General features: G+C 42.4%; 1 protein-coding gene across 2 annotated transcripts in view; it reads right to left on the reverse strand.

The window, feature by feature from the left end:
- Positions 1-20,708, reverse strand: part of nlgn2b (neuroligin 2b) — a 63,319-nt gene that overhangs the window by 18,340 nt on the left and 24,271 nt on the right. For both annotated transcript variants that reach the window (XM_035179257.2, XM_047343672.1), the window contains 3 exons: positions 17,339-18,075; positions 8,728-8,781; positions 3,481-3,630 (listed from right to left, as the gene is read on the reverse strand). In XM_035179257.2, coding sequence (XP_035035148.1) covers positions 3,481-3,630; positions 8,728-8,781; positions 17,339-17,828 — 694 coding nt within the window. In that variant the 5' untranslated portion in view covers positions 17,829-18,075. The remainder of the gene's footprint in view (positions 1-3,480; positions 3,631-8,727; positions 8,782-17,338; positions 18,076-20,708) is intronic.

Consider the following 20,708-nt stretch of genomic DNA (forward strand, 5'->3'; position numbering starts at 1 on the left):
CGATGCTATGTTAATGTTGTGTTCCCAGCTTGTAAAAATCTAATTAAAAAAAACACAAATATAGATGTTTTGGTGACAAATTTTCAGAATATGGAAGAATTTGCTTGTTCTGAACTATAAATTCAATATGTTTTATCAAAACCTTTAAGTAACAGCAATGTTAGTACACTAAGTATCACCTAGCACAACTGTACATTTTGGCGGGATGATATCCAAACAAATGTTTAATTTATAACTCCATTTATTCAGTATAAAAGCTGTGGTTATTAATGTGTCGGTATGCGGCTGCTCTTACAAGTAAAAAGCTGAAATTAGGCAGAAAGTGCAGAGAAACGTTTCCAGAAGAAGCGTTTCATCTCTCTTCCGGAGGTGAAAAATGTTCTCACTGCCGGAGCCCACGATGGTGGGCCCTTCCCCAGAGTTCATTAATTAGTTAATTAGTTAATTAGTCTGAACAGATGGCTATGCAACACAAATCAGAAGGCTCTCAGGGCCCGGAGCAGGAGGAAGGTAGGAGAAGGTGAGCCGAGCAGCAGTCGCAAATCTCAACTGTCACCCAGCGTCTGACCTGGGCTGTGCGCTGCAGACATTTCCTCTTCATTCACCCATTTTATTGCACCACGGAGCACGTCATAAATTAATGAGAAAACTACAGAAAGTATATCAACTGCTGCAAAATTACATGTGTCTGTGTCGCACTGGAATTAAAAGCATAAGGCGTTGGAGCATATGAAAGGGCACTCTGGTCACATTACAGCAGCTTATATTTGAATGAATACTTTGCATCACTGCAGATTGTAAAAAGCATTTCTGATGGTTTATTTTTAGACTGTTCCCATCTCCCCCCTTCTGTTTCCTTTTCCCTCACTGTCTCTCCATGACTCTCCCTCGCTCATCCGTCTCTATTTCCTGCTCTCACTTCTTCCCTTATTCCCAACTCCCGATCACTCTCTTAAAGGCACAGGCACCGTATGAAATGAGGTTGGCATGTGTAAGCTCCTGTGTGTGCGTAAGTACGGGATAATACTAAAGATTAGAACGTAAAAACTATTAAAATACGGTATGCTGTGTTTCTCACTTTGACTCAAATGCACAGTGTCAGAGTGGGGTGCTATTAAAAATTCACATGGATGGTGCATTATTCATATGTATATTTTACGCACGGCCTGCAACCAAGAAGCTCGCGCGTACTTACACGCCGTCACACGCACGGGGAGATATCGGCGTGCACACGGGCAAAAATGCATGGTTATGCTACACGAATACACACACACACACACACAGAAGGATAATCGCCTTAGTACAGTAACCCATTTAAAGCATATCTGTGAGTGAGAGACAGAGGGAGAGAGAGCACACATTCGCCCACATACCAAAAAATGTTCAACAATGTTAAAGGAATCGAGGACACTGCGTCATCCTTCATAATCACTCAGCAGGATCGCTCTCCACCTCGACGTACATGTACTTTAACGACTGTGTGTGTGTGTGCTGCGCTACGCATGAGTGCACTTCTTCAAACATCTCCGACATGAATCACAGCGACGATGTCAATGCAAATCGTCCAAATTGTAACAAGGTGGAGCAGGAAGGCAGAGACAGAGAGCTCTGAGGAGCATGTCATTCAATGCCTGGAACTCAACAAACCTGATTTCAGATGGAGAGATTGAATCTCACGCTGAACTTTTAATAGTCACGGTTTGTCTGACACAACAACCTGATATCAAGCTGGAGGAAGCTGCAGGTGCAGGGCCTCATTGCACTAACTCTTAGTTTGCCCTTGTCCCTGTGTCTCTCCGATGGCACAGTCAATAACGGTCTGGATCATGTTACCCTGTGCTTACACTCGCTGCAACTCTTGGACGGCTTCCTAAACTACTCTCATTTCTCTGTTTATCATTATTCTGATATGTTGAAACAGGCGTGATGCAATAAACAAGATCTGATTACTCAACCTGGCAACTGCAATGACTGACACAGATAGTCTTTGTGCAAACACCTCCGAAAGATGATGCCCAGTGTAAATACTTGACTCCACTGACACCCAGCAGCACACACACACACACACACACACACACACACACACACAGACACACACAGACGATGCAAGCACTGCAAAGCTCCAGCAGAATGGACAAATAGAATACTCTAAGATAATCCAAAAATACACTGAAAGCAACAGACGCACACTGAAAGTGCCCTTTTCAATGGCTGTACACCAAAGGCACTAAGTGCTCGCTGGTTTCTCTGAAGTCAGTTCTCTCTGCAGAAGTGCATGGTAATAGAACAATTAATTAATTGAAAAACGCAATTTTCAGGGTAAATGAACACAGTAAATACACCTGTTTGTGCTTTTTTTTTTTAGGAAATCCCCGCTGCACAGAATTAACAACAGTGAACAGATACTGAGAAATGTCTGAGCAACTTCAGCAGGAGAAATGATAACTCAGGATTAACTGCACCTCATTGTGCATGACTTCCAGACTGATATCCCTATACAACTGTGCACACAAACATTGTTATTGTACAAATACGTTTCCAAGTTTTCCAGTAATATAATGTAGTGCAGTACGGTGCTATGAGGTGTGTCCTCTGCTAAATGACATGAATCATATTTGGTCAGGGCCGGTCAGGTTCTATGTTTGGGTTTGGTGATAACCTCCAACAAGGAGGTTGTTCTCACCCATATCCATTTGTTTGATTTTTAGCAGGATTACACAAGAACTACCAGACCGATTACCACGGAACTCGGTGGAGGGATGTGGTGTGGGTCAGTGGAGAACTCATCAAATTTTGATGCAATTTAATGGAGTTTTTCCACATTTCCGTTGATTTCTCAGGGAATAATTTATAGATCTTGATGAAAAAAATGTTTAGGGGACTGATATGTATGAGAAAAAAAAAGATCTGCATCTAGTGAATTAAGAAGTGGTTTCATAAGGGGACTGTTGGGCCTTGGTGGAGGTATACGCTATATAATGTGCTATATTGAGTGTTAAATTAGGGTTAGGATTATGGTCATTTATTATAAGGGTAATATGTCTCTTTATCTCTCTAAATATGACAGCCGGCTATGTACATGCATCTGTTTCAAATACAAACTCTATGCAATAACCCCATTAGAACACACAATGACATTTGAAGGAGGGCTGGGGCATGATCTAATGAAGAACCCATTAAACCTTTGGGTGTATGCGGATGAATGGACATATCCCAGATTTTGTTTTCTGTATCTATAACGTTGTGAGAACGGACGTTGATATTTTCAAGGGAACAATTAATGGATCTTGATGAAGAAAATCGGGCCCATTTTTGGAACCGATATTCATGAGTGTGTGAAATTTGGTGCAGCTTGATTGAATTTAAGGAGTCTTATTGGATCGGGTGCTTTCAATAGTGTGCTAGTTTTTTAACAGAGCAGGCTTCACATGCGAGTTGCGTGATGACACACGTCAAACAAATTCATTTTTCCAAACTTACCGAGCACACCAAGCCGATAGTTCATGGTGACGACGATGACGTTTCCATAGGCAGCAAGGACGCTGCCGTCAAACATGTTCCCTGAGCCCTCCATGTAGGAGCCCCCGTGGATGAACAGCATGACCGGCTTCTTGCGGCGATCCCGAATATCTACACAACACAGACAGAAATGTACGTTATTATCAAGTTAATTCACTTATGTTAAATTCTTTACCACACATTAAATGTTTGAGAATCCCTGCTAAGCTCAAGTGTCTGCAAGCAACAGGCAGTCTCCTCAGTTTAATCAGACAGCTTTAGATTTATATGACTGCAGCAGTCTTGTCAGTAAAAAATCCATATGGAGCATTTCGCAACCTCCTACAGCAAGTGAGTCACTAGAATAAAAAAGATGTAGATACTGAATATGAAACATGTTCAGTAGACTGCGTTTCAGTTGGCAGCAAGTTTTTTATGTCTGCCCCTCCGGGCTTATCCTCTATATATTATTCTGTGATGTCTGTTTCCCCCCTCTCATGCGATGATGGTACCTTCCCAAACTGTTATGCCCCTCCATGTGTTGAGCAAATGGTGCAGCCAGTTCTGAGGCGCTCTCTTGTTATTGGTATCTTTATGCCCATCAGTGTGTTGCTATGGTTCACTCTGCCAGCATGTGCACAGGGTGCCGCTCTCTCTCCCTCTCGGAAACCACCCCTCTTGCAGTGTCTGTGGTATGGTCTGAGTGTCTGCGCGTGGATAAGGCTGAGAGAGCTGCCAGTGCAGGCCAGTTAGGCTGAGCGTCTGCACTGTGCAGGGCCTGTGGATAATTTGTACGAAAGCCAGACCAAGTGGAAACATAAATAACAGCCACGGCATCTGTTTACCCTGATGAGCTTCAGCACTTGGAGACAGGGAGACAGAGAGATAGGAGGCGAGAACAAGAGATAAAGGGAGGGGAGGAGGGGAGGGGGGGCGGGGAGAAGGGGATGGAAATAGGGCAGCATGAGAGATCTGACAGGGGTAGAGACGTAGATGGGAGGTTCACATCAAAAAAATAAAACGTGATAGCGAGGATGAAAAATATGAAAATGTTGCAGAGCAAGTCATACATAGCGAGGCACGGTAATGAACGCGCAAATTCACACAGGATTCACACCGTATTCTCACACACACGCACACACACACTTGCACACACACAAACTCTTGCATAGGCAGCTGCGATGTTGAGTCGCTATGGAAACTGCTTCTCGCTAATAGAACTGCACCAGCCATTCCATTGCACCGACTCACTGAATGCCTGTTGCCGTGGTAACAAATTCTACTCACGTATTTGCACACCCGCCTGCATCACCACCTGAATCTCAGGTTACACATGCACTTGGGTGCGTCACTCACAGCCTAACGTCCAAAAACACACACACACACATGCACTCACACGCACACAATCATACACACACGTGAACACAGCAAAACTGCACATATGGCCTCACACATGCAGACATCTTTTATGGATCACACGAATGTCACAAACAGACTGGCTAAAAATATACGTTTTTAGTCATACACTCCGACGGGCTGCTCTTTTTCTTCTCTTCTCTGGTGCGCTCTGAACCTCGGCTGATTTCCCAGAGGATATGTAAACAAGTTCAATTATCCCGGCATTACCAGGACAGTACAGAGGAGTGACATCAGCAGGCCATCATCAGCCGCACTCGCAGCAACACCGCCATAAACGAAATCCTCAGAGACGGAGAACAGTGACATGCAGCTGCTATTTTTAAGCCTCAATCTCTATTTTTCTCCACTGTAAAATTATTGTTTTGCTTCTGCGTTAACAAAGAGGACTGATGTAAATGTGCTTGATGCAAACCTATCTGTAAAACATCTCAACGTTGCACTGTTATGACACTGTCAGACTGATGCTTTACAGCCATAGATATTTGTGTGATATTTATGAACAATGAAGCAATATTATAAAAAAAAGGAAAAGAAAGGGTGTATTTTTTGCAGAGGTTAGATATTTTTATGGTTGACAGGCACCTTATAGTGTCATTTTAATAACCCGTCACAGAATCTGTCCCTAACTTCACAATGATTTGTTGATATGGGAATTTAAATGTGTGAAACAGGATGAGGAATCAATAAGGAAACAACGCCAGGACAGAGAGTAAAATCATTGGTGAGCGGCAGCCTTCTTTGTCCTTGCTACTATGATTTTGTTTGAAAATGCTGTTTTTATTAAAAACCAAAACGATTTTTAAAACTGTTTAAATCCCCATCCGTATATCATAGCCGCATGTAAGCACTTGTATCAACAACAGCTGTTAACAAAGACAACAGGGTCAACAAGGTTAGTAATTGATTATCCATGCTGCGTTCTACACTGGTAGCTGAGGCTGAAATGATGGCAAAATGACCCAATCAGCAAGCAGTTGTAAGTGTCTAGGTCATTGTTTCCAAATACCTTTTTTCCTGCCTGTCAGGACTAAAATGCTGTTTTTAAACAGGGCGAGCAGCGTTTCCAAACTTTTAGCGTCTCGTAGTGTGGACGGCAGGTGTATCCATCAGAGTTGATGCATTTTCAAATAAACACGTGGATATAGCATGTATATATCAAAAGCTGCACCCATCCTCTTTTAAGAATTTGACAAACATCCCATGTGCAAGAAGTGCTCTTAGCTGATTGTATTCTGCCTGTAGATTCCTCACCTTTGCATTTTATTTTATTTCCTATAATTATTCTCTTTGTATGTTTTTTTCTTTCTTTTCACATCCTGTTTGAAGAGCATGTACAAAAACACTTTGACTGTACTTTCAATGTCTTGCGTTTTTATTGTGTATTATAAGTGTTTGTGTTGTGATGGACAATACAGATTTAAACTGAAGTGAACTATGATCACCTTTACCCACCGTGCAATCATCCTCCTTGTTAAAACCTGCCGCCTACATTACCCATAATACAGCTTGGCTGCCAACAGTTTGGCTGATGAGTTTTAAGAGGTGGTTTACATTTAGATCGCAGATTATGTCTTTAATAGAAGGCCCCCTTTTCGAACTAGCCTCTGCTCCATTAGCCTTGATGTGAAAATGTGTTTCCCCATTGAGGTTCTCGCTCATTGTTTTTTTTCTAAGAGGCTAAAACAGGAAGTTAAATGGGTGTCTACTGTTGTACTGGACAGTAAAATTTAAGCAGCTTGCAACTTTTATGATAGATCAACAATTATGTTAGCGTTTAACGACTGTGGCTCCTTTCTGGTTTTAATGGTGCACCAATTACTAAGATGCATTTAAGTTGTTTTACCTCTGAGCACACACATCTCATTGTGTGTTACAGTAGATCAAGGTCTTTAGTTCATCAAGTGCATAACAATGAAAACTAAATCTAAATCTCTAATATCTGACTCCAGGACAAAATGTAATACAATAGTTATTTTTCATTCTTTGCTTTTTTTAAATTGTGATTTTATAAATAAAAGTTTTTTTTTCCTTAATTATTCAGAACCAACGAAATACTGGAAAAAATATTTTCAGATTTAGCGGAAAGCCATAGAAAAACCCTGAATGTTTTTTGGGGGGAATAAAAGATAAAAAGCTGATGCTTCCTAAAATGCATTTATGAAAGTTGAATAGGAAAAGGTCCAAGTTGTGTAATAGAAGAGAAGTCCCCACACATTACTAGGATGCACAACATTTTTATTTGATCAGGCTCAACAATATATTATTGATATAAAACAAAAACTGCACACTGTTTGGTTTTTTTTTCCGTGAGGAAACGGGCATTTATAGGTGACCCTTTGGATTTGATAATAAACTGAAGATGTAGATAAAATCTATTAGGCAGAATTGGGTGTGTGAAAGGTTCTAAAGGAGCTCAGTGGGAACAGAGAGGTGATTTGGGGGTGCAGGGTCGCAGGGTGAAAGTGTTTCACTCAGATCCAAAGCCAACAAGGAGCTCACTGTCTCTGCTGCCTGCCTCCAAAACACTGGCACATTATTCACTCCTCTCCTTTCTACCTAACCTGATACTCTCCTCTTCAATATCCACCTCCCTCCCTCACACCCATCCTCAATGTAACATCTCACCTCCCAGTAGAAACTGCCTCCTTTCCTACTTTTTCATTCCTGTGGTCCTCCTCTCATTCGTCCTCTTATGGAAATCTCGATTGATTTGGGCGTTTAAGTATTAAGCCTGACTCAGCACTTTGCACCCAAAACCCACACCCAAGCAATGCAGGTTTTTGCAAATAACTTTTTTTTTTTTTATAAATGTAGACGCTAATTGGAGTATTTTTCACCAGCATTTGAAAAACCTGTGTCCAATCCATACCTGAGCAATTAAGTAAGGGATTCAGGCCAACCCGACTACCACCCCCCCCCCCCGATCCTGTCAAGATCCATCAGGTGTTGGCATAAATGTCAAGCTTCCACCTGTCTCCTCCTCATCCTCTCTTTCTCTACATCTCTCTCACTTTCAAAGCTCAATAAATGTCATTTCATCATGCACTTGTCTTCATGATGACAGTTTTTTCCTCTTTGCTTCCCCCCCTCGTTGCCCTCCCCGTGCACTCGCAGCGCTCGGCTTTTTCCCCTCTTTCTTTCATCTCTATTCTATCGTTCCGCTCCTCTCCTCGACAATCCTGGGTGAATCCTTTCTGTTTTCGCTGTTAAGAAACCACACAATTGGATTAGCTACATCTGTCTCTTTTTAAACCACGGCAATTAGAGATGCAAGGGAGAGAGAGGACTCAATAAGCAAATAGCACAAACAGCACCGTGCCTCGATAGACACACATGCAAAAATGGATATGTGAGGCACTCTACGTGTGCATAATTCTATGTACTATACACTTTGACAGTAAGTCTGGGCACGTACACAGAAACATGCGCACATGCTGTCTGCATTGATTTTGGCTGCATCATTAAAGAGAGTAGTGAGGGCATCTCCCCTCGACTGCAGTGAACTTGAAAAATGTACGGCAATAACAGAGACATGCAGAAATCCTCCAATTTTTCATACTTAAAAAGGAAAAAATGGTGAAGGCCCAATAACATTATGAAGGACATTAACTTGGACTATTTCATGAGGACGTTTTTGCAATTTGTCGGTTAATAAAAGCCGTTAACAATGGACAGTGTAATGTGCACATTGAGTGGTGAGTCTAAGATGGTTATTAACACAGACACACACACCCACACACACCATTTCCCCACGGAGTTTCAAAAATGGAGCACGAGGAAAAAAACAACAACCATGCAATTATAAAATACCTTCATCCCTTGGTCTGTTCATTGTAGACTCATCCTGTTTTTTTGTGAGTGGACCTACGGTTCAGAAAAAAAGAGGGGGGAGGAGAGACAAAAGACAAAATTCAAAAAGGTTGCATTTGTAGGAAAAACAAGAAAAGATCACAAGAGGGAAAAAGAGCAAAACTGTAAGATGTGACGCTCTGGTTGAAATCGTGTGACCGCACAGCTGAAGACAAAAATGTTTACAAGGACTACACACTGTTTCCTGGAAAGATAAACCCCAAACTCATCTGTTTTAACTGCTTAGGATCGAGTCACGGACTGCCTCGTAAATAACCCCAGAGGCCACTTCTCCTCAACCCTTCTCCCAATCAGTCCTGACACGCTGCTGCTTTGTAAAGAAAAATCAATGAGCAGAATCAAGCCATCACTCTTTTCAGTCAGAAAAGGCAAAGGAACGCCAAGATACTTTCTATCCTGCTCAGGACAGTGGTGCAGCCCCGAGGCAAGAGCCCCTGCACGGTCCAGAGAGGGCAGCCTGTTCAAACCTCACACACACACACACGTGACCACACACACACACACGCACACACACGCACACACACGCACACACACACACACACACACACACACACACACACACACACACACACACACACACACACACACGTTTGATATTTACACTGACTTCGAAGGCTTGTGACAGAATACCCCCTCACCAAGGTCAAAGAGGAACCCCACATTAAGCTTTTAATGGTAACGCCAGTTAAATGCTCCATAGGGCAGAGCCAATAACAAGCATTTATCACAGTGACCAACCAATGCCCCGGCGCGTCAACCCCTGTAAGTCTGAACTGATAAGAATCCCAGTAATTTGTTTTTTTCTGGGTTTCTGTCAGCGGAGCGTTCCATCAGACCACAATTAACGCCGCGTTTTCCCGTCGTTCTCAGTCACTGTCTGCGCGTTTTCGAGAGAAAGTAATTTAACACTCTCACGTGCGCGCACACATGCGGCCCCACACACGCTGAACAGCCACATGCCACACAAAGCATGTCAACGGTGTCCTTTTCATCTGTTGCTATCCTCCTTGTACCCGGCCCATCTCCCCAGTGGGAAGGCGTTGCAGTCACTCATTTTAAAGAATACTCTATGGTGGGTTGCCGGGGGGGGTTATCACTCTGCCAGTGTGCTGCTGACATGCCCGCTTCTATCAATCTGCAGGACACCTCACAGAGAAGTGATGGCACATACCCTTTCACTTCTCACAGCGCCTCCCGTCTACTGACGAAAGACAACATCACCGCACCCCACAATAATAATAATGCTGCATTTCCACCCATCCGTCTTTATGAATATGGTTTCCTGATATAAAATGTTTATCTGCTGTCTAAATGGAGGAGGATCAATGCTGAATGGATTTGCTGCATCCTCTGAGTACCACTATGCAGGCGCCAGATCCAGAGAGCACTTCCTGCCATAGAGGGAGATGGTACGGTCGCTAGTCGTCGGTTGCGCAGCAGACAGGTAGACAGGCCGGTAATGGATAGAAAGGCACATTATCCCTCCGTCTTGTCAGCACTTCCCCCGCTACTTAGCACCACTCTGAAACCACATCTCGCCGCTTAATGGAGACTTTCCTGATTTCATTCATTTTCTAATGCCCAATAAAGACGTAACCTATATGTGAGGCTAAGCTCTAAACAGACGGCTGGAGTTTGTAATGGACCATCAGACTCCACCCATCACATGGGCACCTCACCTCAAGAGTTCGGTCTTGTCGCTTTATAGTTGTATTGTGTGTCGGATTATTTTCTTTATAAACAAATATCTGATGATTGTTTGATGAACTGATGATTTTTCAGTTAATTTATTGTTTTAAAATGTCAGAAAATAGTGGATATGATAGTGAAACAACTTTTCCGGCCACTTAATCTGGCCACTATGTTTATTTGGGGGCAAAGTTAGACAGATAAGAAAAAAAGAATATAAAAGGAAAGGTTAATATCATAAATATATTCTTTGGACTGTTTGAGCAATTGCATGCAATTACAGGAGAAAGCGGGGGCTGTATGTGTGCTATGTAGTCACCTCAGAAACCCAGTAGAGGTTATAATTATCTAATGTCAATACATCAATAAAATATGAGGTGAAGGGTAGTTTTCAAGTTCTATCTCTCCTTCTCTCTCTATCTCTTTCTTTAAAGGAGTGTAAACAAAATCATGTGACTCCTTACTGGTTAAACCTTTCCGACCGCATGTATTATTATTATTGTTGATGACCATTATTCAAGGCAAACTTTAAGTAGAAAGACAGGACTGGCAGTAGCAGCAGTAGCCATCATACACAAGAGAGGTAAGAGTCGCAAGTTGATGCAAGAAGTACACGCAGCAGGAATGACCCTGATAAATGAAATAACAATAATAGTAAATAAATAAAATGAAAAACACCAATTTCATTTGGATTCATCTTCTAGGGACCATGAATATCTTGGCCCAATGGGGAAATATGAGTTATTTCACATAAGGGAAAAATGTAAATTTTTATTGTCTGACTAATTGATAACAAAGATTTCCTTAGAAATACATGCACCTGGCAGTATTTATCTATTTATGAAATACTTTTTATGTAGAAATAATACAAAGGGTCAGACAAGCCAAAGGGAAACTAACACAGCAGCAGAGAAGCCTGCCAGTAGGCTCTGTCACAAGATGCCACTGGTAAGAGAAATGTGTTGGCCTACACAGGAGCATTTAGCTCGGGATGTCCCAGTACTGTTTGACCTAACGCAGCTCCATCTCTCAGTCAACAGCATTTCTTTTCGGTTCAGTGAGCCAGTGGCCAGAGCGCAAGCTGTCTCCCGTCCCTTTCCATTTCCTCAGTGCAGTAAACGGGATGAAGCTGCAGTATGTCATGTCTGTGGTGGCCTGTCTGCTTGACAAGGTGTCAGACACAGCTTTGGGTCCCCCACCTCTCCACCACCCTCTCCCCTGCATCCAGGCAGCAGCTTCCAGCACATGCAGTCCTATCCCTCGGCTCTCCATCCCCTCCACTGTGCCCGCAGCCTCCAGCGCCATCCTTTGCCTCCACTCTCCTGCCTCCTGAAATATGGTTTTTAATAAAGGCGCGGTAAATGGCTGCTCTAGCAGCAATAAAAATGAAGGATCTCAGGCTCTTGGCTGAGGAGTGTCTTGGGAAAATAGGAATGCAGTGAGACAGTGCTACTGCCTAGCAGCCTGGCCACACAGGAGAGTTAGGGTGAACACTGGAGGAGGAGGAAGGAAGCAAGAGAGAGATAAATAGGGAGTATAAAACTCACTCTTCAGTCCACTAGAACATTTGTGTTATTTACATTATTCCAAGAAGTTATTTGTGTTTAATCTGAGCTGAGGAAGTAGCAGGCGGTAGAGGTGGCCCAGAGAGGGGGGTGTGGAAAGCGTTCATTTGCATTCAGAACAGTGACCCCTTTTGCTGCCATCTGCATAAAGATGGAGGAGAGAGAGGAGAGGAGAGGAGAAGACGCAGGGATGGTTTCAGAGAGGAGAGAGCAGGAGGGGTGAACAGATGCAGAAAGAAAAGAGGGCTGCGAATTTGCTTTCATCCAAAGAGTAATCTTTAGTAAGAGTATTTCTAGGTCTGAGACAGATATAGCAGGAGTGAGGATGGGGGGGTGCTTAAGGTAGAAGAGAGATAATATGTGATGTTGCACTCTGGAGATTTATGCATCAAAATCAAGTCGTGCAGGCCATATCTGGCAGCAAAACATTCAGAACCAGGCTGTGTATGAATCTGTGCTGCCAATTCATTCTGGCCCATCTACATCCACTGTGGGTGGGAATGGAACTCCTCACTGCCAAAGCATCGACGTCCAGGCTTTAAACATGCTCGATGTGGAAATAAGTTAGTTGCTAGCTAAGAAAGCTTAGTTTATCTAAAACACTATAGGATGGACATGGTCTTGGGCAGCTGCAGACTTGGACTCTGGCAGTAGATATGCTTCTATGTTTGCTCAAATTGAGGATGTGCATATTCACATTTTTTGGAAATCAATCCAATAGTTGAAAAACCACAAATGCCTTAGTGTGACACTTGAGATAAAGGATTAGGCCTCGTCATCTGGGCACCATGAATGTATTTACCAAAGTACAGCTGAATCTACCTGATAGTAGAGACATTATCCAAAAATAAAGTAAAAAAACAACAATGTCAACCTGCTGGTGGCGCTAGAGGAAAGGTCAAGGGATCTGCAAATTTGGTGAGACTAGTCCTCTGGGGAGCATGAATGTCTGCAAATAAAGTCATAGCACTCCTTCTGATACTGTGGCTCTTGATATATTTTAGTCTTGACGTAACAAGCGCTGGTGATACATTACTAGAGTGGATGAATACATGAATGCTGATCTGAAGGCCGACAGGTGGGGACATCGAAAACCTCTCTTTACACAAACATGAATTGGGTTGCAGTTTAAAAGCAGTTCTTACTTTAGCCGTTTTCAGCCCTGAGCTCTGATGAATATCTGGAGTTCGGTGAATGTCTGCAAGCAGCTTCAGTCTGGACATCACTACTCACTGGAGATACATTGCTGATATGTAAACACATGAATGCAGCACTGAAGGCTGACAGGTGCCACATTGAGTGCTTCTTTTTTAGGAAATGACCAGTGACATCACCAACGAGAGCTGTGTTGTGGTTTAAAAGCAGCTCTTAATTTATCATATTTGTACATTTATTAAAAAAATAGAGACAAACCACAAACTAATGAACTGCCACTCACATTTGATCAAACCCTCAGAGTTCTGATGAAGCACATTAGTTGACTGTTTGGCTTTTAATGGACCTAAAATTCCAGGTTTATTTAGACCTGAACATTGAGAAATCCTTCCCATTTAAAACCAGGTTTCGAAACCGGCTACTATCTGATGCAACTGCAAGTTTAACACCGTGTAAACAATCTGAGGCACCGTGACAACAGTTATGCACGTGAAAAATGTTGTGTTTGATTTCAGGGGCACTTTCACTCTCCCTCAGTCTCTATTTTTCTCCCTCACACACGAGGCACAACAGATCCTCAGAGACTGCATCAGCCTTGTGTAAGCACTGACCCCTGACAATAAGTGACAGATTCTGACAAGCACACAGGAGTACATGTAAAATCTGTCTCACTCATTTGCACATCTTTTCTCCAGGGAATAACACGGGAGACTCTACATCATCCTCTCGGAGTATGTGGCATATGCAGTGTACAGCATTCATACTGTACAACTGTAATGTATGTGCACTGTCCAACATGTTCAGGGTCATTTCAATCACATGACAATATTTGTTGCTGTCCTCTAGTCTAGTCACTTTACACTTGATATTTTGCACTAGCAATTAATCTGTTTCCATCTGTGTGTTGGGCTGTGGAGCATGAACGAAATAATTCAACTGCAATACCGACACACGGTCGTTGAGTAAGGTACAGTTTTAGCTTTAATGTTAAATTACAACAAGCCACACAACTCTGGACTGAAGCTAATCTTCATTTGAGAAGCGGAAGCAATGATGAGCAGCCGCAGCAATGCATAAACGTGTTTTCTAGGGAACTGAGGTCTCAGGTGAGCCCATTAACAATAGACTTTTTAAGATCGTATTTTGAGCAAGATATGCAAAGATACACATTTTTCCAGTGTTCTTTTATACCTGCCCATCTGCTTTCTCCAACACTCTCCACAGGAGTATTTATGCACAAATTACACCCAGATCACCCGTGAACAGGTGGAGGTTTTTCCTTAAAGTGATTTTTGACTAATTTCCCCCCTGGAGGACTTAACAAGGTTGTCTTTGGTAGCAAAAACCCGCTACACAGCCAGTATCTACCGGTAAGAATCACAATGCAGATTTCAGTGCCTGAGCTATGTACTGCAAGAGTTGTTCTGCTAACAGGCAACAGTAACACCCCCGGCACACGTGCTTAGTTAACATAACTCAGGTGAGCTTGTGACATTTGTCTATAATTAGCTTGCAGCTACCTCAAACTCTGCTAAAGCTGAATGTACGAAAGTGTGGCTGTATTTCACGTGAAAAGATTCCGACGCTGTGACGTGCAGCAAATGTTGTAATGACTGAGTAAATGGGTGAGATGGGTGAGATGGGTAAGATGGGTACTATTTTATTCATTATGTGTTTTAGCTATGTCAATTTCTTAGGAGATTTGCACTAATATATATTTGTAAAGTACCGTCAACAGTTAATATGGTAAATTTCAACTTCCAATTTAGCTTAGCAATAAAAATACCTTCTTATTGTCGACGGTCGTTTTGTGCTTTTTTACCTCATTGGGATCTTCAGTTTTTTTACTATTTCCTCCTATGAGGCCTTCACAAGGATTTTTGTTATTGTATTGTTTCTATTGCCCTTCTACTAACCTATAGCTGCTACAACAGCATTCGTTTTCAAAGCCTATAAGCACAGACACAACTGTGCAGCATCCACGCAACACGAGCGTGAAGAGTAAGTCAAAGCATGAAACTGACACGTGCGTCCCGACCCAGCGGTCACGGAGGTTTAAAGCCACATGCCACCAATACTAACAACACAGTTAATTACAGCTCTTTGTGTGCAGTTCAATACAAACTGCCACACTGGAAAATACATCCTTGACAAATGAGTTTGCCAGCTTAAATCCGGTATGTGAGCTATTGAATATCAGACTGTATTGCTTCTATTTAACAGTAATGGAACTTATGGCAATGTGAATGTTAGTCCTTCAGCTGAATGATTAAACAAGCATGCAGATAAGTCCAGATAAGCTACTAGTTGACTATTAAAGATAAAAAATGCTTTTCCCCCCCTATGGGAGGCTCTTGAATGGACCTGCAAGGTGCCGGTCCCAGAGGGGAAGGGCAAGCCGAGTGGAGACACACCGCATGTGGGTCTGATGATGTTAATTTATGAGTTTTTTTCGTTGCAGGAAATTAATTTATTCATCATAATTACTTCTCCTTAAATGTGGTTTTCAATATCTGATGAAGAAGCTGTGTTTGTGAATATTCATGAAGGGTATAAAGCTGGAGTTTGAAGGGTGCTTGTGTTGCTGTGAAGGTTTCTTTGGTTTCTTTCACCCACAAGTCGTGATTGGATTTAAATTACAGTGCAACGTGAAAGAAGAAAGAACCACCGCAGATCAATAAATAAGGTAAAAAATGTCCAAGGATAGTTATGATATACACGTCTTCTCTGATGTTCTCATCTTCCTGCAGTAGAGGTAGACAAGCTACTAAGGACTAAAACTAAAAAAACTAAAATTAGCAAGAGATAATAGAATATAAGAAACAGTTGAATAAAATAAAATACCCACTTTTTCCCCCCGTTTTATAGAAAATGTGTAAATACAGGGGCTTTCAGTATCAGTATCATTTCCCTCCTGTACAGGCTGAAGGTACAAAATGTTAATGGTGTCAGGGAGTCACTGTTTGATTTACTACATCAGTGGTTCCCTTTGTTCAGTCACTCCAAACACGTGTGACTTACTCTGCGGTGCTCATGCAAAAGGTTAATGTTAGCAAGCTAATACAATTACAATGATGAAGATATAATGTTCATGGATGATTTAAACAAATTAGTGTTAAGTCAAGTCAAAAATGCTGCATGTCACAATGTGGCTAATTGGTACAAAACGGCAATGGAACATGCTCGGTAGTGTTCTAAATATTTGATTTAATGTTAAAGTTAATTAAATATGAGCAATAAAAGTAAAGTGAATCTAATTGCCTCAGAGACTGAGAGGGAAGATTGTTTGTGACTGCATCTCAAACAGTATTATACTAACTAACTAACCAATAATAACAGACTGGCATTAATACAAACACAGAGGTTTATCAGTAGAGTCTTTCCAGTTGGCTCATGTGTAAAATTTTCATTCCACAGATTATAATCACAGCTAATTTATCAAAATGACACTATCCCAGGAAGTGCTGACACAAACATGAAATTGAAAATGATCTAAAAGTAGAAGTGCTTTTTTACACTTTCTCTCTCAGTTTGATGTATATCTTTTTCTGACCAGTGCCAAATCAAAGGAGCAGTTTAATGGCTCATTTATGGACAATGTAAGATACGTATACAAAATTGCTAGATACCTATACGAAAGCCTACAGAGACTTCTATCCTACCCTGCGTTAATTGCGTCAGTATTTGTGTATGTCTTCTGAAAGCGTGGATATAAACAAAACAGACAAAATAGAGCAGTACCACAGGAAATCACGGGGGGCAGTGTAGCCAATAGTTCAAAATAGATGACCATACGATACAAGAAAGGAACTTCTTGGGGATATACTTTGCAAGTTGGTAAGAAACTAGAGGCGTCTATACGATGTAGCTTTGCCTGGGCACATTGACAAACAGCTGTTGTTGCCTGTTTCTTAAGAGTTACACTATCACAAACTCCTCCTCCATCGACATGTTTGTTGTTGTCATAACTCTGACTTCTACACTCAAGTGGATCTTTTGCTTATCAACAATCCCAATGTAAAGGACATATGGAGGTACATGGGCAGTAATGGCTACATTGTTTGAAACAGACAAATCTCTTTTCATATGTAGAGGCAGCTTGACTACTCCTGTAGCTAGAATACGAGTTTAGTGTCACTCACCGTCTTCAGTGGGCACGTATATGTTGAGGTAAAGGCAGTCCTCGCTCTGGTTCTGAACATAATTCGCTGCAGCATCCAGGTTGTCCGTGAACCACACGGGTAGCATGATCTCCGGTAAAACCCCGTGCACGTTCTGGGGACACACGGGCGCAAATTGGGTGGCATTGCGGATCTCTTGCCAGGAGCCTGGAGCTTCAGGAGGCTGGAAGCGACGCTCGCCGACGGGCGCGGTGGCATACGGCACTCCTAAGTACTGTTCCACTGGGCCCAGGATCTCATTGCTCAGGTCCTTCCTGATACCACGCACCTTTCCATAGCCGGTGGACACTATGGGGTATTTCAGATCAACCCGTTGACACGAGGAGAGGGTCAGGTGCAGCGCTAGTCCTGAGAGCCACACCAGGCAGAGATTAGCAATCTGCTGAGAAGTATAATGATGCTTCCCACCATAGCCTTGGTGGCTGGCAGCATTGAAAGGAAAAAACAACATGTCCAAAATAAAGGCTCTTTTAGTCCTATCACTAGGATGTAGACAGGGATCACAAACTCAGTGGGTTATGGGGGATAACAAAGGCAAAAAGAGGGTGTGTGAAAAGGGACAGCTTAACGGTTCTCCTAGGGTGACATGGTGAGGCGGAGGGTCAGGTAGCATTCTCAGGTAGACTCTGTGGTCTCATCCGTCTTCCTCCTCAACGCTCCTGATGGGTCCAGAGCTGCAGTCAGCGAGCCAATTACACCTGGAAGACACAGACAGGTTGCAGGTTTGAGTCGGTGTGTGTGTGTGTCTGTCAGTGTGAGTGTGAGTGTGAACAGTGTGATCGTTAAAGCCTGTCAGTGTGTTTAAAAAGGCACAGGAGGACAAAATGGGTGAGACAATTTTAACCAAGATGAATTGTCTGTTAGCTCGTAAAAGAAAGGATAACGACACTTTACTGCAGACGACTCCTTTATAGTGCATTTATAATACCCCGTGGTTAAACTCCCCTCCAACAGACACCGAGACATCTGTTGTGTCATGTGATTTTGTCGTCTTGAAGATGATCGATTCAACCTGAAAGTATTGATGTCAGCGAGAATTCAAGCATCTGTGCTGAATTAGCTTCGGTGAAGTTTAATTCTGTTGTGGCCCAGGTTTGCTAATTCTAGAAGAGCAGTGATACATCTACAAAGACAGAAGCAAACCATGCAGATATAATGAACCAAGAGTAGAAATGAATCGGTAATGTCGTTTTTTTTTTTTTATGTGAATCATCATTGCTTCAGTCACATTTATTCAAAACTTAACATACTGAATGCAGACTGTAAACGGTGTATGGTGAACCTGGATATCTGCTGTCTTCACTGGAAGCCCCAAAACATCGGCCATTGCCACCAGAGCCTGATTCGTTGTCAAACGATACCGATGGGCTCTGAGATTGATTCGACAAAATGATTGAAGCCATGTTTCATATTCATCTTGTAACCGAATGTATTTATTGTACAACAAAATCAAAGGAACTGCCAATACCCTTCCAACAGATTTGGAGGGGACTTTTAATCACATGTCCAAAAGCGGCTCGTGTGACGCTTCCCTGCTGGGGTGTGAACTCTTGGGTGCAAACGCACGGCTGCATTTAGAGTTGTAAAGTTGTGATCATATCACCACCACCCCCTGCCACAATGGGGGTGCAAACTGTGGAGAGAGCCAAACACTGACTATAAATGTTATTATGGTCCATAACTATGATTAATGCTCAGGCCAAATATTATTCTGCCTTCTCGTGCTATGATGAATATTGGAAACACCGGTTCCCAATTTAGAAGCTGAACTTGGATACTCATGGGTTTTGTAAATTATTACCTCAGAAGACAAGCTTACAATGAGCAGGTTTAATAGCCGAAGAGTATTTGGTCTCGTTGCAAAAACTTAATTTGCAGTCCAAAGGGAAACTTTTTCAATTACCGTTGTGTAATGTGGCCACTGCCTCATATTTTCGTCTTCCAGATAATTACAGTAGTTTGAAGTGTAAAGCAACACTTGTCTTGAAATTAACTTCAACCCGCAGAGAACACAGAATAAATAAAAGCGTGTTCACACATCATTCTGAGGGGTAAACAAGCCGAAACCCTGCTGGCCCTGCATCCTTTTCAGCCATCCACACTGTGTCGGAGTTAGCCTCTCCTTCTCAACTCAGTTCAGTCGGGTTCTTGCTTCCACATCATTACAGATGAATGGGCAGTGCTTATCGCACTCTGGCTTTGGGAGACAGAGCCGTTTAGGTGTGATAAAGGCTTTATGTGGTGCTAACTGTTGGTTGAATGCCACCTCATCCCTCCACCCTCAACCCTGCAATATCCACACTCCACTGGCAGCCAGCAGACACAGGGGACAACAGTAAAATACAGCACAAAGATTCTGTGCTACATAACAGGATGTTCAAAGTTCGCGATGTGAGCGCCAGTCTGCTTCATTGTAGAGCAAAACAGTAACAAGCTGACTGGAAAAAAAGCTCAGTTCATAAAGCCCTTTGAGTGACTGCTTCTTATGACAACTCTGCACATTCTGAGGAGGAGGTAAGATGTGTCAGGACACCCTGAATCCCTATTAAAAAGAGTTACTGTGCACGCATAGTCGAGCTGAAAATCCAACTTAGAAAAAGATTAATGTGAATTATACACAGTACATGGCTTTATACCCTGTGTTGTCAAAGAGTCCGTGTGAGAGGGGGGTAAGATCGCGTGATCCAGACAACCCACTTGACTTATTTGGAATAGGAGGCGACGCAGTGAGAGAGACGTGCTCATTTCCCACAAATTGTTCATCTGAATTTTTTTCATTATTATTTCCCCAGCCAAGGTAGGCTCTGAGGATCAATGCCATTGTCACATCTCACCGCTTTGCTCGGCATTAAGAATGTAAACTGGGGGAAACAGTAAGCACGTCTCTGTCCAGCACCTCTAAATATCACTAATTAACATGTTCTTTCTAGAAATAGTCCTGCGTATAATCCTCACGACACCACAACTTGTCATTTTTCTCTTTGGTGTGACGTACGATTTGTTAAAAGAGCTCTTGTTAGCGTTGCACTGCCGAGCTCGCAATGGACAAGGATAATAACTGATGCAGCAGAACCAGAGACACTAGACTTAGAAAAACACTTTGATGTGCAAAATCAGCAGAGCTCCCCTTTAATTTGTGAGATTTTAAGCTACTTGGATTTTGTTACTTTCAGACAGAGGGTAGCTGTTTGCCCTTTATTCTAAACTAAGCAAACCGGCTGTACAGCAGTCAGATATGAGAGTGGTAGTGTGTCAAGCTTCTCATCTAACTTTTGACAAAAAAGTACAGAGAGAAAATAGACTGAAAAGGGTCACAAATGTGTATTACGTG

Source organism: Hippoglossus stenolepis, chromosome 15, assembly GCF_022539355.2.
Source record: "Hippoglossus stenolepis isolate QCI-W04-F060 chromosome 15, HSTE1.2, whole genome shotgun sequence".
Taxonomy (NCBI): domain Eukaryota; kingdom Metazoa; phylum Chordata; class Actinopteri; order Pleuronectiformes; family Pleuronectidae; genus Hippoglossus; species Hippoglossus stenolepis.